This window comes from Spea bombifrons, chromosome 6 (assembly GCF_027358695.1).
Source record: "Spea bombifrons isolate aSpeBom1 chromosome 6, aSpeBom1.2.pri, whole genome shotgun sequence".
NCBI classification, from domain to species: domain Eukaryota; kingdom Metazoa; phylum Chordata; class Amphibia; order Anura; family Pelobatidae; genus Spea; species Spea bombifrons.
Window position 1 is genome coordinate 28,840,317 of NC_071092.1, and position 21,472 is coordinate 28,861,788.

At 38.9% G+C, this 21,472-nt stretch overlaps 1 protein-coding gene across 3 annotated transcripts in view; it reads right to left on the bottom strand.

The window, feature by feature from the left end:
- Window positions 1-16,454, bottom strand: part of NTNG1 (netrin G1) — an 89,179-nt gene extending 72,725 nt beyond the window's left edge. For all 3 annotated transcript variants that reach the window (XM_053468934.1, XM_053468933.1, XM_053468932.1), the window contains exon 1: window positions 16,048-16,454. In XM_053468934.1, the coding sequence (XP_053324909.1) occupies window positions 16,048-16,281 (234 nt within the window). In that variant the 5' untranslated portion in view covers window positions 16,282-16,454. The remainder of the gene's footprint in view (window positions 1-16,047) is intronic.
- Window positions 16,455-21,472: the final 5,018 nt, after the last annotated feature.

The following is a 21,472-nucleotide window of genomic DNA, read 5'->3' on the forward strand; positions in this document are numbered from 1 at the left end:
GTACTTCACGTTGAGAGCTCCCGGGTATGCTGGTAACTCTTATGGTTTGACCTGGAGTCTCCGGGGGAGAGTCCTTCTTCTCTCGGTCAGTTTATGCTTTCTGTGAAGGCCGTTTAGGGCTAGATATGCTCCTTCATAAAGTCATTCCCTCAAGAGGCAGTGCTCTGGGTAACCTACCCTGTGAAGTTCTCAGTTATGGACTGTACATGGCAACTATATAAGGAACATTCATGTATGAATTTGAAAGACTCCTTAAATTCCTTCTGCTTTTCAGACTGTTTTCTATAACAAACACTCAGTAGATCTATTCGGACTCTCTTGTTTCCACGCGCACTGGCACATTAACCTTTCTGGCAGCCTACCTTAAGTGTGGCACAGTATTGGCACCACTATTTTTAATTCTGAATTTCACCACTAGGGGAGCATGTGAGTTCTACTTCCTAATGCCTGTTTGTGTGCTGTGGTCGTCCACTGACATCAGGATGCTGCCTCTGTGAAAATAGTCCCTAGCCCGGTGCGCCTAACTTTTCCGCTAACACAAATATAATATGATTTCTAAAGCTTAGAAGGTATGGCATATCATACAGTTTTAGCAATATTGAATCCCTTGAAAGTGCAAAATCTCTATTAATTTTGTTCTCTTCCTTGCCCGTACTGGTCAGTGAAATTTGTGATTTTTACCATTGCGTTTTCCTTCCTGCACAGTGTTTTTCAAATAAGTGTTACTAATTGCTCCCTAATGAATTCACCAGCTACATATTTATTTAAAAATCAAGCTCCCGACGCATTTAATTACTATGTTCTTATCTTGGAAGTGCTTGTGTTTTAGTTACACCAAATTACAGGGAACAAAAAAATGCTTTCCATAGGTAATTATGCCTTTATGTATGTAAACATCGTGCTGTGTTACTTAAAGCACTAATCATAACTCAATTTATCTTCCTTCTACTGTCTATCAAAAAATTGGTAAACGTGTTGCCTTGTATACCGACATCCTATTATGGTATGGTTATGGTATTTGCAGCCATGCAAAGGCTGCATTTTTCTAAACTGAAAACTATCACTAATTACTGAAAATATTAATAATTACTATTACTAAAAATATTTTTAAGACATTTTGGGCAATTCTATCATTTTCATTGAAGAGCTATTAATCATGTGTGGTGTGTGTATTAGATATTCATGTAGTCAGAAACTTGACACTTTTTGTGAGCTAAACAAGGGTTTGAAGCAAACTTAGCGTTTTTCTTAATATAGCATACAGCTTGATTTATTCAAAATAGTAAACACCGTATGGAAACTTAAAAACAGAATGAACAAGCTTTTGACGTTTGCTCTAAAAGAGAATTCATAAAAGTTAGTACAAAATAGTGTGGACAAGCTGACCATGGTGGGGCACGAGCCAGACCCCAGCCAGGTTCCCCAAACCAAGAAATGTAACATCTGGAGTCACAGATACCTGTCTGTTTAGCAGGAATCAGAATGGCAGAAGACAGAGGCACTTCAGCCTCTTATGTCTTCCAACTTGGGGAAACCAGTTCCTAAACATTGAGTTAAACATTGGGTTAAGGTTTTTCCCCAAAGTGTTTGAATAAAAACCATTAAGTAAAGGATTTTTTTTCTATTTCATGCATATACAGTACACTGAGAACCACACAATGGAGAGTTGTCATTAGAAGTTGCTTTGTCGCATTCTATATGTTAAAAATGTATTTTTTTTCTGGATAACAGTGTCTTTACTCAATCCGGTTTGAACAGGAGGTGCGTAATGGATATAAATTGTATTTGCTTCCTCACTGACAGCATGCTGAGTGTGCAGTGTTGGGTGACACCACTGGGTTCATCCAACACCCCCTTCAAGAATTGCTAATTGAACCTGAAGCGCCAAGATACATTATATTTGTTTTACTCCACACGCTCCCACCGCCCGTGTCTCTGTGTAGACTCCTTGTGAATACCTTGTATGCACAAGCCACATATGTATACACATTTCCACACTTCTTTAGGAGGTGGCAAGTTTCTTTCCGATTTCCTTGTATTTCTTATTTTTTTAACTAGGAACATCCTACTTGTATTTTACCAGTTGAGGAAAATAGCTTCTGTGTCACCTTGCACTCCTATCTCGTCAAGATAGCCTTTGCCTGAAGCTGAATAGCCTGATGGTTCCTGCCTTGGGCCACATTGGACATGTGCAGGTATTGGAGACTTGATGTATGAAATGGGATTAACTTCCACAAGTTAATGTGGGGCACAGCGTCTCTTCCTTCAATTTCCTTTAGCATACCCCTCGTTATTTTAAGTGTCCAAATCATCACACCTAACTAGCGACATGAGGTGACCATGTCATAGCTACAATGAAGGTCTTTACTGCAAGTGTGACAATGTGGCAACTACCTGGCACAGTGCATGGAAATCATGACTGTTCCAAGATAAATGTTGGGAGGCATGCTTTTGATATTCAGTATATATACTGTATACTCCAACCTTTAATTTCCATGTGATGGAGGAAACAGGCCTGTTTTACTTGCTCTTTTCACGTAATTTCACTGCTCTCCACAAACGCTTGTACAAACAAATCCCCTTATCTTTCAATTGTCATTACTTGTTTATCACTAAAAGATCTCAGTATGTATAGCTTGGAGAAAAGAAGAGAGAGAGATAGAGAGGTGATATGGCAAAAACTTTTAAATACATAAAGGTGTTTAACATAATATAGGAGTGAAGTTTATTTTCAAAGAAATGTTAAAACAAAATGTTGTAATCTAAAATTGGAAGGTCAGATGCTTAGATGTAATTTAAGAAGGTTTTACTGTCCAGACAGGGTGGTAGAACAGCCTCCTAGCAGAAGTGTTAGTAGAGTAAGGGAATTTAAACATGCATGGGACAGGCATAAAGTTTTCTTGAATCTAAGACTAGACCAAGGACTGATTAAGGTCTAAGTCATCACATCAGCAAAAATGGGCTGACTAGATGGGCCAAATGGTTCTTATTTGCCATCAAATTCTGTTTGTATCGGAAGCCGGGGGCAAACAACAACATTACAAGAACATTTTTTTCAGATTACTTTTTCCTTCATGCTAAAGGTTAGTGCAAATAGGGGAAAACAAAATTAGTTGTAAATGATTCTTTAATTTGCATCTAAAGACGATCATTATACTTTGACTTGACCAAGGCTGCGTGTATTTCCCGACATCTGAGATGCTCATTTCTTCTCCAATAACAGATGCAATACATCATTTGCTACTATCGATTTCTGTCCTGGATCTTTCTCCAAGGATACGTCTAACTGTCAACTTTGGTTCTCAAGCAAAGCCTTTTGGAAAATGTTTTAACGGGAAATTGATAAAGGAAGCAATATTTTTCCACTTTTTAAAAATCTGATCCTTCTCTTGGGTGCTGTGTATAAATACAAAGCTTTACTAAACATGTAAAGCTATACATTTTAATATATATATATATATATATATTTAAAATATTAAGTGTATACATTAACATTGGATGTTTAATGTGGATTTAAAAAAATAAAATATATGCCCAGAACAATATATACCAATGCATAATTAATTAAAAACAGCATCCTATCAGAGGAGCCTCTAGCTGCTTTACTACTAACACACCGTCCTATGTAATTATAAACAGCCATTGTAGGCAGATCACATATGATCATCGGAAGAAACTCAGTAACACAGCAATTTCATGTTGTGTCTTGACCTTTTCTTGATGAAGATTCAGACAATGTTTCAAACCAGAAGCTCTCTGTCAACCCTTGACTGAGACCCTCTGGGTCAAAACTTGTATCTACAGGTACATCTTAGGCATGAACTCAGCGGTACATGCTCAAAGATTGGTAGAACGTAGTGAATGATGGAGTATACCTGACACTTGACTTGCGTAGACAAACAGGCTAACAGGTCTTAGGAGCTATTATGATTTTACACAGTTGATTAATTCATATAGTTTTCTTAACCAAATCAGAACACACAAATTAAACCATTAAGAATTTAAAAGATCATGCTTCTTCCTCCACTGGGAGACCCTGAGTCGTATACTTCTTCATGGTGCCATAAGGAATACAGGACTGATTGCCAGGCATAATACGCAAATTCAGGTCTCTCATTACTGAAAAGGGCTAGCAGGATTCATAAAATATTCTAATTGAGGTATTTTTATTTTGATACAAAGCTTCTGTTTTGCTTTGTACAAAACTAAAAAAATACATTTCCATTAACCATTTCTACAACCATTAACCCTCACATAAACATCCCTTCATCATACTCTTAACCTCTTCATTTATTCTCTTCTAGGCAGTACAAGATACACTACTATATCAAGTAGGGCAGTTGGGACCTGATGTCACATATCTGCCAGATCAAGTTCTTTCTTCCAATGATAATTACCGTATTGGCTGGGATATAGGCCGCCCCCGTATATAGGCCGCACCCTAAAAGTTTGGTGCTTTTTTAAAGAAAAAGTTTTTTTCTTTAAAAAAGCACCAAAAAAACATGCTGCCACTCTGCCCCCCCCCGAGATATGCTGCCACTGTCCTTCCTCCCCGAGATATGCTACCACTGTCCTCCCTCTCCGAGATATGCTGCCACTGTCCTCCCTCCCCGAGATATGCTACCACTGTCCTCCCTCCCCGAGATATGCTACCACTGTCCTCCTCTGCCCCCCCCCCGACTTACCGGAGCAGACTCCCGGGTGTCTTGCGAGGCCGGCGGGGGACATCTATGCAATACGCGTATACAACTTCCTGGATGTGCCGGCACCGGAAGTTGTATTGCGTAGATGTCCCCCGCAAGACACCCGGGAGTCTGCTCCGGTAAGTCCGGGGGGGGCAGAGGTAAAACGCATCGTGCGGACGGTCTGCACGATGCGCTTAGACAACCTCCCGTGCCGGCACCCCCCCGTGGAAAGTGCCGGCAGGGGAGGCTGTCTGAGCGTATCTGGGAGTAGGATGCAGGTCCCCTGCACTGCTGCGGGGGATCTGTATCCTAACCCCGCTGCCTGCCCGGCCCCCGAGACTACATGTCCCGGGCGTCGGGCGCTAGACCCCGAATATAGGCCGCACCCCCACTTTAAAGACTTAAAGTGGGGGAAAAAAGTGCGGCCTATATTCGAGCCAATACGGTATATCCACAGGGTGTGGTAGTACTAAACACTTTAAGCATATATCCTTTAACAAGTATACCTCCTAGAATCCACGTACTCCGCCATTAAAAAGTTATGTTTATTTCGAGCCATTAAAAACCATATTCATCAGGCATTATAAAATATCAACACAACATATTTCCAATCGAGCATACACCGACTGGTTTTGTCAGGCAAAAAGCCATTTTCAGGGCGACTTAATGGCTTGAAATAAATATAAATTTGTATACTACAAAGGAGGAGTATGTGGATTCTAGGAGGAATGCTTGTTAAAGGATATATACTGAAACTGTTACAATTGCCGTTTTAATGCTACCATGCCCTGTGGACTTGATCCTGCAGATATAAGTTATATCTACTCCCAACTGTGCTACTTGATAAAGTAGTTAATCTTGAATTTCACATTACTGCTCAAGTTGGTGTGAGTGGCTATAAAGTTAGACTATCTACTTCTTCAGTTAATTTGATAGCTGTGCTGTATATACATCGAGAAAACACAAAACTATATAATGCACCTTCATAATGCTGCAATTTGCCAAACACCTTCGCTAAAATATTGACAGAACTCTCGGTCCCAGAAGCTCTCTGCATACTTGAACCCTCACTGTTTTGTGGGCTGGTGGAAAGGAGCTGTAAGATGACATTCTGCTGGTCCTTGCTCTCAATGACCAAGATCTCTAGGGTAAGGTGTCCAATGATGGCTACTGCAAAGCCAAATAATTCTATGAAATCAAAGGGGAGAACAATAATTTCCACGTGATGCTGTTTGTTCAGGCTATGCTGCATCAGGTCAAATAAGCATAAAGTTCCAAGACTAGACTGTTTTAATGGCTTATCAGCAAAGGCAATTAAGACATTTTACAAGTGTCTTCAAGCTCACAAGTGGGGCCCTCAAAAGACCACCATTCCTGCCAGGAACTTTGTGTAAAAGTACCGGAAGGCTAGACGGACAGGGTCCTCAACTCCTGATGTATCTGTATTAATGTATATTTGTTATGTATATGTTAACTGCCCCATTTAAAGTGTACAGCTATCAGAAACCTGCAATTAAAAATAATAATAAAAAATAAGTCTGATGACCGGGTTATGGTTAACATAACTATTGAAAATGGAATTAGATGAAATAATGAGCTGGCTTAGCCTATCCCCATTCTTGTTCTATAAATATTTAGCAATGTTAAATATTTTGCCTGTCTCTATAGCTTAGGGTGCATGCAGATGAGGTTCTGGGACCGATGAATAATGCAGATGCAAAGCAGGTAAAAGACTGCAGGAATCTTCTCCTCCTCACTTGGCGTTTTCTCTGGATTTCAGCAGCATTTGTCAAGAGAAACTAAAGGAACTGGAAAGTAATGACGGAGGTCGTTAGCCCCCAATCTGTACTGGAGTAACATTGATATTCAAAGTGCAGCCCGCTGGAGAGCTGACATCTCATTAAAATGAAAATGATGCAATTTCTCTTTCTCCTCCTAAATGGGGCTGTGTGACAATGTAATTGACGACTGTTTGTGAGACTCTGACAAGGTGGCCCTCTTCCTTACTGCAGAAATCTTTTTCTGGCTTTGGTAAGTTCTTAAAACTACACATAGTACCACAAAAGGGATGAAAGTATCAAGTTCATCGAGGGCTGCCATTTCAACCATGCTTTCCAAAACACATTTAATTTTTACTTCTTTTTGACCAACACCTATAAAGTGTCTCCCTGCATTACGAGTCGATGCTCCCATATAAACAGATTAAGCCACTGCTTAGGGCCTCAAATGATCTAAGGGACCCCATTAGAAGAGTTATAAACCTTTATGCAGCTTTAAGGAACAAATGATTCCTTCGTTTACATAAGATTAGTCTTTGAATCCCTTGTACTACACATGGGCCCCAAAATATGTGTTTGGGGCTCTGAAAAACAGGAGCCCCCACATGCCTGTAGTATGTGGCCTATATAATCCCACAGTAGGAAATCAATTACGTAATCAAGTTTATGCATCCCTAAGGCAGGAAAGCAACATGAAAACGTGAGATGGGTCCTGAAAATACGGCCGATAGTTAACCCTTAAGCTTCAGGATTCCATCCATCCCTCCTATCCAGACTGCATATGGGTACAAGCCCATTTTACCTATTTTACTGGTTTAGAACAAGATGAAAACAACAACGCTGATTTTATATATTTTCATGGTGTAATGACCCTTAAGGTTGCACTTTTTTGTTTCTTAAACAGTATTGAAACTCTTCAAGTTGTTCAGTTTTATAAACTTTGAGGCAAAAGTTGGTAGAAGAAGCATATGTTTAAATTTGCTGCGCTGATGTTTTCTTTTACGCCTTTATAAAAGCTGCCTAAACCAAACTAGGAAACAAACTTAACAACAGAGGAAATATAACAATGGGGAGGAGTAATATCCTAATTCTAGAGACTACAGAAACATTTGACTGCACATAAGGACCATTCGGGCCATCAAGACTTAAACCTTAATCAGTACTTGCTTCTCAAATGGTACACAACACCCCCAACATTTCAGGTTTCCAAATCAGGATACCTGTGTAGGGGGGGTGCAAGAGGAGGGGCAGGACTGGGCCAGAAGTGGGTGGAGGACATGATCGCCCACCTTACCCAAATAGCCATCTTGCGATGCTAATGTGGCGAGGGTGAACGCGGGAGCTGTGATGGAAGTCTGTGTTGCAGCAGCACAGCCCTCCATTGCTTTTTTCACCTCTCTGGGCCAGAGGATCTACCCAAGTGGCCCATGTTCCTCACTCCCTGCAAAAGCAAAAACTGACACTGTCCCATGAGAACGGGACTGTTGAAAGGTATGGTACACAGATAAGATTGATTTGTAGGACCTTTTTATTTTTAATCTGAAAAACATTTTGCTCAATGATGTCTTATCTATTCATAACTGCACTCTACTATAGCATTCAATCCTATTTTATAAAAGCAGACTTTTTGACCTAGACATTGTGTTTTCAAGTTATTTTTCGACATGCATATCCCGCCATGCTTTTTTACAGTATGTATTGCTAGACCTATAACAGTGAAGAGGTTAATATATACTGTACAGTCATTCACTCCTGCTCTGCAGATAAATGACTCGTATGCCCTATATATAGCAAGTATTAATTTTTAACGAGAGAAGAGAGGCCTCATTGAGTTGCCCCACTCAGAGGGCTATAATTTTGCCTTAATAAGGCACTATTGATAATCAATAGGTTAATCACTTTGCACTAATGAGAGGCTGAATATTGATGATAGAACCTGAACAGTCTCTTAAAGATGAAATAGAATATTTAACAAGCTCCTAAGGCTAAAACACGAAATCTGTAAGAATTTTTTATAGCTATAACCAGCAATGCATACTGTAGGTAATAACCTGCAGCACAAAAGGGTATGCGTAAACCGCAGTATGATGTGTATGTATAATCCTTAGTGCATTGTGGATGAAACATGTTTAATGCAATGTGAAGATATAGCTTTCAGTGAGGATATTTTGTATTATACCTATAATCTACAGTAGTAGGTAGATGCAATCGGCAAAATCTGTTTGAATGTGTTGCCCATGGGAAAAGGTCTATAACACCCATCATAACCAGCGTAGTTCCCACACCTAAAACGCAAATCACGCAACACACAACTGACTCCGCTAAAACAACCACGGGAACCTTAGGTCCCCGCTGAAACCATAGACCGATATAGGGCAGGAGAGGAACTCGCTAAAGAAAATAATCCCGCTAAACCCACCTCCCCGGCTCCTAAAAACTTTCCCCCTCAAATCCACAGGATAACCAATACCTCCATGCCAATGAATGCCGGATCATGCTGCTCTTCCCTCAAAGTCCAGTGAAGAAGATGTGCAAGTCTTTTATTGTAGATATCTTAAATACTACCATAAACTCATAGGTGACAAGTCTACTAGTCTACTTTAAAACATGAACCATACAGCCCACCTAGTCTGCCCATTTTTCATGCTGTAAAGACTCAAACCTTCCTTAGTTCTTGGTCTCCTCTAAGAACCAGGATAGTTTTATGCCCATCCTAAGCATTATTAAATTTATTTACTGTATTAACATCTACCACTTCTCATGGTAGGCTGTTCAACTCAAGTTCATAGTAAAGAAAGAAGATGGTAGATAAGTGGAAAGCCCTAAACAGTGTACAAAGCACTTGATATAAAATGTATAAGCGCTGTCCGGTCTATACAAAACATTAGTGATGTTAGATGTCTCATTGTCCTTTTACTCACTTTTTTTACCACTTATCATAATGATTGTATAAACTTAACTTATCATATGAATGAAGTTTACTCACTCCTTAGCAACACTCAGTATAGGTTTTGTAAGGGTTAATGGTGCTGGGAAACTTGCAGTGTAATATTCACTATAAAGCTGAACTATATTCACACTACAGCTGAAGAAGTTCAAGCTCCTCATTTTCATAACTCCGGTTATCACCGTTCTGCTGCAACGCTAACTTATCATCTCTTTATAATGTGCCAACAATATCTGCAGTGCAGTACAATGGGCCACGACTATCCCAAGAATAGATTAACATTAATTAATGCACAATTCTGCTGTAACTATGTCTCTGCTGGAACAATGTACCAGGCTCAGAAGACATCTTAATTTAGTTTGGATTGGCGGAGAAGAATATAGCAGCACTTAAGGGTTTGAATTTCTCTTAGCTCAGCAACTCCAGCCCCTGAATCACACAAAGCCTTCTGTTCACAGTCTCCCTCCGAGCCGCTGCTCTAAATGGCGCACCTTAAGAGTTTGTTTACTGCAAAGCAAGAGTGTAAGTGTGTGGTATAGTGTGAGCTGAGTGAGTTGGTGGATGAGAGTGGTGTGTGTGTGGCTGACACTTTGTCCACACACATAAAATGTGCATGTACAGCTAATGTATCTTTTTGTATGTGTCTGTCTGACTAAAGACAAATAGAGTGAAAGTATTTTTCCTCCCAATGCTCAGCTTAGTGATACCTGGGTCAGGGAGCACTCCCTCTGGCTGCTGAAAACCGCCTTCCGCCTCTCCAATAACAATAGCAGCTATAATAATGGTTTCGGACTGCTTCACATGACTGATTAAGGGACAGCTCAGATGTACAGTTTCGCAGCTTCTCCTATAACAGTAATGCGGGGCAGACAAACCAAAACCCCACAGAAACATAGAATTTGATGATAGATAAGAACCGTTCAGCCCATCTAGTCTTCCAATTTTTCATCATGTAAAGACTCAAACCTTAATCACTGCTTAGTCTCCTCTTAGATTTAGTACAGCGATATGCCTACCCAGGGCCGGCCTTAGGGGTGTGCGACCTGTGCGGCCACGGGTAGGCATATCGCTGTCCTAAATCTAAGAGGAGACTAAGCAGTGATTAAGGCAACGAGGTAAGTAAGGATAGGGAGAAGGGGCAGTGAGAAGGGGCAGAGGACGGGGGCAGGGGGGGAGGCAGTGAGAAGGGGCAGGGGGGCAGTGAGAAGGGGCAGAGTGGGAAGATGGACACCTCCCGCTCCCACCGCAGAACTCCGGCAACGAGGTAAGTAAGGATAGGGAGAAGGGGCAGTGAGAAGGGGCAGGGGGGGGCAGTGAGAAGGGGCAGAGTGGGGGGCAGAGAGAAGGGGATGGGGGGCCCCAGAGGAGTAGTCCGCACAGGGCGCCAGAACACTTAAGGCTGTCTCTGTGTCTACCCCTTGTGAGTTTAAGTTCCCTCACTGTTTTAGCATCTACAACGTCTTCTGGGAAGCTGTTCCATTTATTATCTTCTTCTTTAATTTGTCCCTCATACTGCACCTGTAATCTCTGAATCCAGATCCTACACTTCTACACTTCTCAATGCTACCCTCAAGGAACCCACCAGTATTTACAATCCAACAAAAAAGAAATGATGTCTTTAGCAGGTGAGATTGTCTAAGACAAAAGGTACACGTTTTTTTTGTCCTACTCACCTTTTTGTTCTAAAGTGAATAAGTCAGAGGGTGATGTAAACCATACATCATTGTCTTAGTGCCAGGTCTCTGGCTTCTATAATAGATCATGGTCATGGAGCGTTTCTTGCAAAGTCATTCATCTGATATTCTGTGGGGTGGGTATGCATGTTTACATATCACATATTTATCATGTATCCCTTGCATACAAGATGATCTCAGCAACCGGTGCCAAAATTGCTAATATAATGCATAATGACAATGTGTCAGAGCAGGGATAGAATGCATCTCCTGCTTTCACAGAACAGTGTCATTATTGGTAATTGAATATCCAGCTGTCTTGGCTGTCAGACCTAGATAAGTTATTTTTATGAGAGATACATTGCAGATTAGTTACATTATGACCATTCTCCAGGGGTCGGACAAACACATTAGGGGCCTCTCATTTTGCGATAACACAAAACAAACATTCTGGTATCTTTTCTAAAATGTCAGCACCCAGGGTTTTTTTTTTTCTTTCAGAAAACCAACTGCATAAATTCCATTTTAAAAGTCCTATTTTTCTTTTTTTGTGTATTAAAAAAAAATGATTTAAAAGTAATCAAAACAAACAAGTAAAACAATGTCACTCGATTTGTGATTTTTTTTTTTTAGGTAAAGGTGCGGTTTTATTTAAAAAACACAAGAGATGATTAATGTATTAGTGGAAATAATGACATTGATTACTGGGCATTTTCATCCAAGGAAGGGTGATAAGCACCATTGAGAGCCATCGCACCTTTACCTCCCAGTCACTGCTAGCCATGAACAGCTCTGCCCCTGATCCCCTGGACCAGCATTCTTCAGAAGATCCAAGTATAGTTGTTTGGGAAGTTATATGGAGCTGTTAATTTAGTAGCTACCAGTACTGGACTTTTGAGTTAAATTGTCTTTGGGACGTTATGCCCAATGTAGGCAAGATATCCTGTCCTAGGCCAACTTGGCCCAGACTTAGGGTGGCCGTGGGGCAGATCCACTCTTCGGTGGTATGGCCTCCCTGGTGTGCCGCTGCTCACTGGGTGAGTCGTAAGTGAGATCTCTATTCTTCTCAAACCAACCAATTTACCCTATAAAATATTGAGAGAGGATGAAGATGGTGACTGGAAGTGCCATCCTGGGTCAGGCCAAGCATAGTGTTTACGGTAAATACATCACTACCAGTAGCCAGGTATGTAGCTGCAAACTAAACTTTTATGATATGCTAAAGGTAGGTAGGAGGTAGTGTCGGCATTTGCCTGTTGTGCCTGGCGGTCAGTCCGGCTCTGGCGGCTACATAAAGTAGTTATGGCTGCAGTGGTGTGGAACAATCCGAGTGCAGGAGAGAGTGCGCTGTCTGCCAAATCTCCAGCTCCATTATGAATGGATACGTTTGTAATAAATGCTACGCTTACTGATACTGTATAAAAGACAAAGCACCCAGAGAATGGCACTTTACCTTTTTAGTGATTTCAACTGTGGATGGCTCGTTACTTCTCTGCAGACAATTTACAGATGTTTCAGTGATGGATAGCACTGAGTTAAGAGCTGCTCTCTAACCAAGCGTAACTGCACTGTGTAAGGCGGAAGACACCTGCATCCCGGCTGTACGGTGCTAGAGATGCTAGAATGCATCGTGTATCAAACTATACTGGGCAGAAAGCTAGATCTGTATGTAAAAGAAACACATATAAGTAAATTGTAGGCATGCACGAAGAAAGAAAAAGCAGAAGATAAAGACCGATATGATAAATATGCAAAAAAGATCATTGTAATTCAGCGCCAGGCTGCTGTAAACATAATCGTAGTCCTTTCGATGAAATGTATACTACCTACATGGTCGCACTATAGCTAGACAGTCAAATTTTACTAGTGCACATTATAATTTTATTATTGAATGAAATTTATAAAACATACATAATTTATGCATACCAGTTACTTTATGGGGGAATTCATTAATCCTAGTTTGCTGCAAATATTTGGAAATTGAGAAGTGGCTCGGGGAATTCATTGTGCACTGAATATGTTATAGTTTTCGTTTGTTACTCTGAATGTATGCTCTACTGCTTTAAGGGGAATTAACTCACGAGTGGTACGTGAGTCTTGGGGGTCTTACCAAGCAAAGGATCCAGGTGAGTTTTCCCATAGAAAAAAATAGAGCATTGCAAATCAAACTCTGATTTTTTTTTTCCCGCCAACTCTAGCCTGGGTAGCCTGGGTAGTGGGATATAGAACATGCTTCTTCTTATGCTAGATCTATATAAATGTTTTTTTTTTTCTTTATTTATTTTGCATAGGCAATAAAGCCTACCTACTTCTATAGGCATTGTTCTACCTTATTATATTTATATTCACAGGGTGCAGTCTGACTAGCACTTATTTAATTTACCATTAAATTGGGATTTGCGCAAGATTTATTTTGCACCTGGTATTCATCCAGCATTTTTGCATTTAGTGTTTGTAAATCTCAAGCATCCTTTTATTCATCAGCAAAATCTCAATTTCTATGCTTCAGGAGCAAATGGCTCCGTTTTTAGGTTTTTAAAATATTGCAGTGCTATATTTTAATTGTGTTTTTGAGTGTGTTGTTGGTTAGTATAATAAACTGTGCATGCATAATTCATGAGAATTGCTTGATTATTAGGGTACCATAGCCTAGTTATGGATTAGCATATCTGCCAACAGTCCCGAGTTTCCCACGACAGTCCCATTTTTGGGTCCTGTCCTGTCCTGTCAACTTCGGGTCTGGCCTGGCATAAAACTACTGCCTATGCATAGTGTATTACACTGTGAACAGACAGCATTTGGTTTTAACTGTGTATGACTAAGACACACACAGCCTAAATGCTGCAGGGTCATGCATAGTGTGTGGTCCCATCCTTTAAGCCCCCCTCTGGGATCTAGGAAGGAAATGTTGGTGAGTATGGATTAGGCAAATTCTACAAAGATTAAATTATATGCACACCATTTAATCAGTTCTTTTTCTTGAAGACTTGACAAAAAATTGGGAAAAAAATTGTCATTTCTTCTTTTTTATTATTCCACTAATTCTGGAACACTAAAGGATATTTCTGAGAAGTCATCCTCATTTGCTGTCCCTTTTGTGATCTTATAAAAACAATGTGTTTGGGGATTCAGAACGCAATGCACTGGCTTGCGCACATGTGCATCAACCAGAATTTACTGACTGTATACAAGATTTGGACATGATTTTCCCTTTTTAGATGGGGACATTTACAGAAAATGTGTTATAGATAAGCATGCTTTTATGTGAGTGAGAAGGTTGGAAGGAAGGTAAGAGTGGACATTCACATCCGTTGGACTTGTCACAATTACATACATTATGTGTAATTGCTACAACCAATACAAATATTCCTTCTTCCCAGAGTATGTAAAAGAATGGAAAACTCCAGTCATCACATGTACTTTAATACAAATAATAGCTTAAAATTTCATAACGCAGAATCCTCTCATTTGCATTGTCCCCTTTCCCCATCCCCCAGCTATTTTCATTTCAGGAGATGTGTTCCGCACAATGGAGGAGATGTCAATGGTTCCTTTGACATGATCCTCTGGTTCTTGTAGACGGAATCAACTTATATGGTAAATGCTACCTAATTTGAATGTACCTTATATTAATTTTATTTATTACATTTGCTGTGGATTTTCTTGTATTACAGCATACTAAAATTGAATTAAATCATTACAGCTGTTCACAGATTCTGCGACTTATTGATGTTTTTCCACAATGCATTACAGAAACTCAAGGCAATCATTTACAAAGCTGAGTAGGCTTCACAAACTCTCATTATTCACATTTTTATAAAGCTATTAAGAAGAAAAGAAAAAAAACCCCACATATATCAGACAGATGATAAACGCCAAGGCATTTATCTGGCCAAAATTTTAAGATGAAGTGGTATACCATCTTTTCTTGAAAGAGGTTCTAAAGTCTTGAAAGGATGAATACTGATCTTTCACTTCCTTTGTAGCATGGCTATTTCATGTATAAAAAAAGAGATGTGAAGAATGTAGAAGAATGACGTGTTGTCCTAAAAGTTTTAGACTAAAATAATTCTTACAGAAACAGAATTTAAGAATACAGGGTTTTTTGGGATCATACAAAAAATACTAGTTTCTAAAATGATATTACAGACAACCAAACCAGTTTGCTCATCCTTTGGTCAAAACTAATTCCATTATCGCCAATATAAGGAATAGATTTGTACATTCAATTTTGAGAATGGATCAAAATATTTAACCAGCAACTAGAAAATACATCACAAAGACATCCTTTCAAAACCTGTATGCAACATGTAGAGTTCTGGGTAGAAATCCTTGGCATGGAGCAGGTGCATAAGTATGGATTATCGGATGAAAATCTGTAAGCCTTATCTGGCATGGCGTTAGTCCCCGGGGATACAAAAACCTAATGAAGGTGTTAGCAAACCGATCAGCAGATAAGATTATTTCCGTGCGTACCACGACAAAGACTGTCTCCTTTTGAAAATGTAAACAAGTCATTACTGGTATACTGAGGTTTTCCTGGTTTATAGATCTGTGTTTCATTGAAGATATAGGCATGATTTTTACTCTGATTCAAAGTGACAGTTTTTTTATCGCAATGTAGGAAAATTCTACATGTTCTATACTATACCTTAGAGTACTTCGTCATTCTAATGAATAACTATTCAGCTTTTAAAGTGGATTCATTATTAGAGGAACCAATGAAATTGTCTTTCATAATATTACACATATGGCATTGGAATTTTATTTTTCTTGTGCTTTTTTGCTGACAAATTACCAGTTAATCTATCTAAGATTTGTGTCACATGGCATCACACGTTACATTGACATGTATTTGCTTGCATCTGCACAGGCCAATGCCACAGTATTTGTTGACATTATGGAAAACATGGAAAATATGAAATTAATGCTAATGCATCTTCATAGTTAAATACGACACTTACCATGGCACAGAAGGGCTCTGGAGGGTCTCCACAAGTGCTGTTTGGAGGATCAAGTGTTACCTTCAGATACTGAGTCATTTCTACAGATTCTGGCTGACAAGCCATGTATTCCCAAACAATTCCCTCGTCCGACTTTGTGAGTGTCTTACAAACATCATAGTGACCGTGTTGCATTGCTATGGAGAGTGTCACCCACAGTGTGTGAAAATGGAGAATCAGGAGTAGGTACATCATGAAATCCTTCTTGGTTACAACACTTCAGCAATTGAGTACTTCCAAGTTGTTTGAGTTCTACAGGCCAACGATAAACAAGGTGCTGTATTTACTATACAGTTCTGACTGATGAAAGCCCAGCATCATTAATACTTTCCTACAATTTCAAGATTGATATCTCATTGATATTAAATGGATATTAAAATTCTTCATTCATGGATGGTGTTAGCACGCAAACTAAGTCACAGTTACCTGTAGACTATGCAGATTGTGCAAAGTTCTGGTCAGTTTGTTTTATCTAAAATGTTCTACCTACAGTGTTTCTTCTTTGTGTCCAATGATGGTATAGTTCTCAAAATGGTTGTACCATTATAAGGGCGGTTTGTTTTACACAGATGATAAACCAAAATGGGACATTTGTCAGAAGTTCCAGGTGACGTAAGATAAACTTGATATCAATCTTCCTTTAGCTTTTGACTTCTTCACCTTTAAAAAAAGAAGAAGGAAAATACATGGTGGAGTTTATTGTGTGAAAAATCAATGTTTTTCTATACAGGAACATAGCCTGACATTTGTTGGAACTTATCAATAAGGATGACAGCTAATCATTCATTGAAGGGTACTCATGATTTTTAAGCCATGCACAAGAAACCATTTATAGATTAAAGCATTCCTCTTATCTACCATGATATCTCATGTTTATGTATCATATTAGGTACGTATAATTTTCACATCCAAACTAAGACAAGTTCTGCAGACAAGTTCTAATACCTAAACATTGTATTTTTCTCATTAATTTCAGTAACGTTTTTGATTAATTCCCTAAGCCTAGAAAAAAAGAAACATAAATAAAAGAATAAAAGTTTAAAAAAGGAATAAAAAATATCACTATTTTCAGCAGTGTTACATTACAGGAACTGTTTAATGCCGCAAAGCACTTGTCTCCAGAAATCAAACCAAAGTAGCTGACTCTGACTGTACACTGATTCTTAAACTACAATTAAAAGGAACAGGGTACATCATTAGTCGTCATTGATGAGATATAATACGTTTAGCATTTGTCAGTACCATGTGCCATGTGCCCCATCTAATATGCCTTTTTTCTGCTTTAAAGACCTAAATATTATTAGTCGTTGTCTCCTCTTAGATTCAGGAAAGCCATATGTGTTCATATTTAACTTCCCTCACTGTATCAACTGCTACTGTTTCTGCTTTGAGGCTTTTCCACTTATTTACCATTTTCTGGGTAAAACAAAACGTCCTTATGTTATATCTACATCTCCGACCCTCTTAAATTGATAAAAATTGACTTTACACATACATGATCCTCATAACTTTATATGGGACATGGGACTTTATACATCCATGCATACATTCACATTACAGTCAATTCATAAAACTGTCTTGGTGAAGTGCTGTGTGTGTGGGGAGAGGTGCGTCACGGACCTATATCATGGAATAGAAAGGTTTGGAAGTTCCAAAAATCTAGGCATAATCTTTGAACACAGGAAGCAGGGGCAAAATAGGAATAAATGCAACATGTATCCAAAACATTTGTAATAATTTAACCTAATGACACTATTGCTTATTCCGACTAGATCATCTATGCAATGTTACTTGTTGACTACTCCTGGTGTAGCGAAGCGTACAGCTTCTGAAGAACGGGGGTAGTGCTCACCAGGCCTCAGGGGTAGCTTGTCTGAAGACATCTGGTTTGCTGCTTTTACAAAACTAGATGGACATATTGTAGATGTGAGGTATAACCATGGCTTAAGGACTTTGCTAGAAACATGCATTTGTCCCATAGCCAAAACAAGTGTTGGGGAAGACCACTAGCTGCAGACAAGATGCTGTAGGGCCTCTATGCTTCACCGCAGATAGAGATGATTAATATCTGCCTTTAGCATCAGTGATACTACTAATGTATTAGAGTGTCAGACAGTCTGAGCAGCATGGGCTTGGACTGTGTTTAATGATGTGCGGCTGACACAGAATAGCAGTGACCAGGAGTATATTACAGATAAGACATCGGGGTCACAGGCCTTGTGAATATACTTGCGGATTACTAGGTGTCATTTTTTTTCTGGAAAATGCTAATAAATGGATTTTATTTCCGCTGGGACACATCTGAAAACCGTGTTGAGTTATCCAATTAAACGTTTAACCCCAGATACACACAGGGCTGTTGTGGGTACCATTATTGCCAGAGTATATTGTGTAAATAGTTATTGTGATCACCACAGAGATCAAAGGGTGGCTTATCAAACCACTCCAAATGATTGTCTGGGTATGATGGGGAGATATAAACTATGCAGCATCTTTATTATCAATGTAAATAATAAGCCCACTGCCATTACACACTGCAATATTAACACAATCATGACCTCGGCATAATGTGCTTCCAATAGACACAATTAATCAGGCATCAGTTATCCAGTGGACAATGTGGAGCCTTTTCCGGGACCTACTAAGTAAGGAGGATCTTATGTCGCATATGTTCCTGATTCTATACACAATATATAGCATCAGACAGAAGGGGCCTGTGGCCCAGAAACCCTCCAGAAGACTATATTGTTTGTGGGCAATCTGGATTTTTACAAAGCTACGTTTTCTCATGGACCGATCTACAATATTATGAAATAAAACTTAGTCTATAGGTTCTCTTTGGTTAGTGTACAGATACTCTTTGTCATTATACATATTTGCGAGATACAGACTACCCGGACCGTCTAGTTCAATGTTAGCTTTAAAATTAATCATGCACCGAAAACAAAGGATTAAACATTGAGGATTTCCTTTATATTAAAATTGTAAAAGGTAATAACAGGGAACTGTGATTCCAAGTTCTTTTGTACCTTACTAGATAGTAAGTGTCAGTGCGCTAAGCTAGTCTCAGATCATACAAATGTATAATATGAGGCCTACCAAACAGTGTGAGCATGCTGCAAATACAGTGTGTTGGCTGTACAATGTATACAAAAAACATAAAAAAAATATAAAAATACAATACAAAAAAATAGGTTTTGGTTATATGAATTGGCCAAAGCATAATTAAGGGTGAGCGGGTGAGCTTAATTATGCTTTGGCCAATTCATCTAACCAAAACCTCTCATTTATATTATGTTTATATATTTGTTGCCAACTTTATTAGGGTGAGAAGCGCAGACAGTATTTTGTTTTTTTGTATAGATAGTAAGGCAACACAGCACAGCCAAAAGACGTGTATGAAATATTTGCGTAGAAAAATTAAATATGGCTTCCATTGTGCATTCACCAAGAGGCACAGCGAGAGGTATTAAATGCTAAATTAGATCCGAGCTGCCTAGCAATTAATAAACGAAAATTGGTCTCATTCACAGTACCCACTTCAGAGTCTAAACAGATTCTCCACGCAGAATAATGAAACCTAAATTAGCTAAAAGGCTCGTTTTCCTGCGAGCCGGAGAAATTAATTCAATCAGGCGCGGGTCCAAAGGAAATTGGCAATTTGCACTGATTGTCTCTGTAAAAATCACTAGAAAATTTGCTCGGAATAACTGTTTTCAGAGATTTTACAAGCAAAGTCATGTCTGTTATATCCGTGGATAACAAGGCATTGATAAAATTTGGCTTTGGCGTACGTGAAATATGGTTAATCGTGGGATGTTTTTATTAGTGATCTAGAGTGGTTCAATTACCACAAATAAGCATTATTTCTACAATATTTTATTCATATTCTGTTGGCCTCCTGAACAAACCCCTCGCAAATTATTATTTTAATTATTTTTGCCATTAAAACTGTATTACAGAGAAGTTACGTTGCATTCGTTGGAGAACAAATTTGAAACGTGGCAACCTGAGTTTTAACTAAAGCAATGTGTATTTTATTTTAGTGATCTACAAGCTATAGCCTGGCAACTGAAACAGTACCGAATAAAACAATAATCTAAAACAAATGTGAGCATGTCGAACATATTTCAAGCAGTCAATAAGGGGAAGTTTCGTTATCTGCTCACAGCTACTTATTATGTATTTTACTCTGACATTTAGAAGAACAATTAATTTTATTTCCTCAATTCATAAGCATGTTTTCTGCTGTCCATATACTTGGGGCATTTAGGGCTGTAGAACATGGATATATTCAGACACTCAGAGCTCCTAGATACGAGGGATGCCGAGGGAGGAAAAGGGACAGATGGATTTGGGTCCTTAAGAGGAATCATCTGTTCTCATAGCAGGCTTGGGTGCAATGCTGAATTATTTAGGGTACGTGGATGGATCCACTCGGCTAAGCCAACCAAAATGTATCGAATAAACAAAAAAGAGTTGAAAGGGAGAATATATATACTATGTCTCAAGAGATAGACTTGCTTTATAAAACTATTTCCAAAAAGGAAAAATGCTTAGATGGTAGCCCTGATCGCTGTTTCGGATAATGAAGATGTGGACCGTACGTTTCTTTATAGCCCAAGTAGCATAGAATGTGGAGTTACATTTCACCAACTGGCATTTAGGGCCAGCTGGAGGCTTCCTCGTGAGTTTCCAAAGGAAAATACTGATTGTTCCTTGACTAATCTCTTCTAGAGGTTGAGAGTGGAGTGATGTGCACTATAATTGTAATCATCAGACACCGTTGATTAGGTGTGTATATATATATATATATATATATATATATATATGTATATTTGATTTATAAAAAAATAGCTGCTTCCAAGGACAATAAAATTGCTGTATGAAGTGTAAGCAAATATCTAGATGTATTTCCACGTATTAAAATGTTAATATATATTTACATTAAAACCATCAAAGGCATTTATTTTCTAGGGTCTGAGGTGGAATATAAGTTATGATATTTACAGAGGATCTAATTCAAATTTTCAATTGATTTTTGTAAGGAGGAAATTCGATTTGATTTAACATAGTTTAATATAAAGAGTGTACCTTTGTGAAAATATTGGACAAGAAAAAAATGTCCTAATAATTTATTGACGAAAATAGTAATAATAATGTAAGTAGGATAAGGAGGTTTTACTTTACTGAGAGGGTGGTAGATGAGTGGAAGAGCCTCCCAGCAGACATTGTACAAGATCACACAGTAATGGAACTTAAGCATGTGTGGGATAGGCATATCTTGAATCTAGGACGAGACTGATTAGGGTCTCAGTCTTTGAAGCAGGACACAAATGGGCGGACTAGATGGGCCTAATGGTTCTTATCTGCCATCACATTCTAT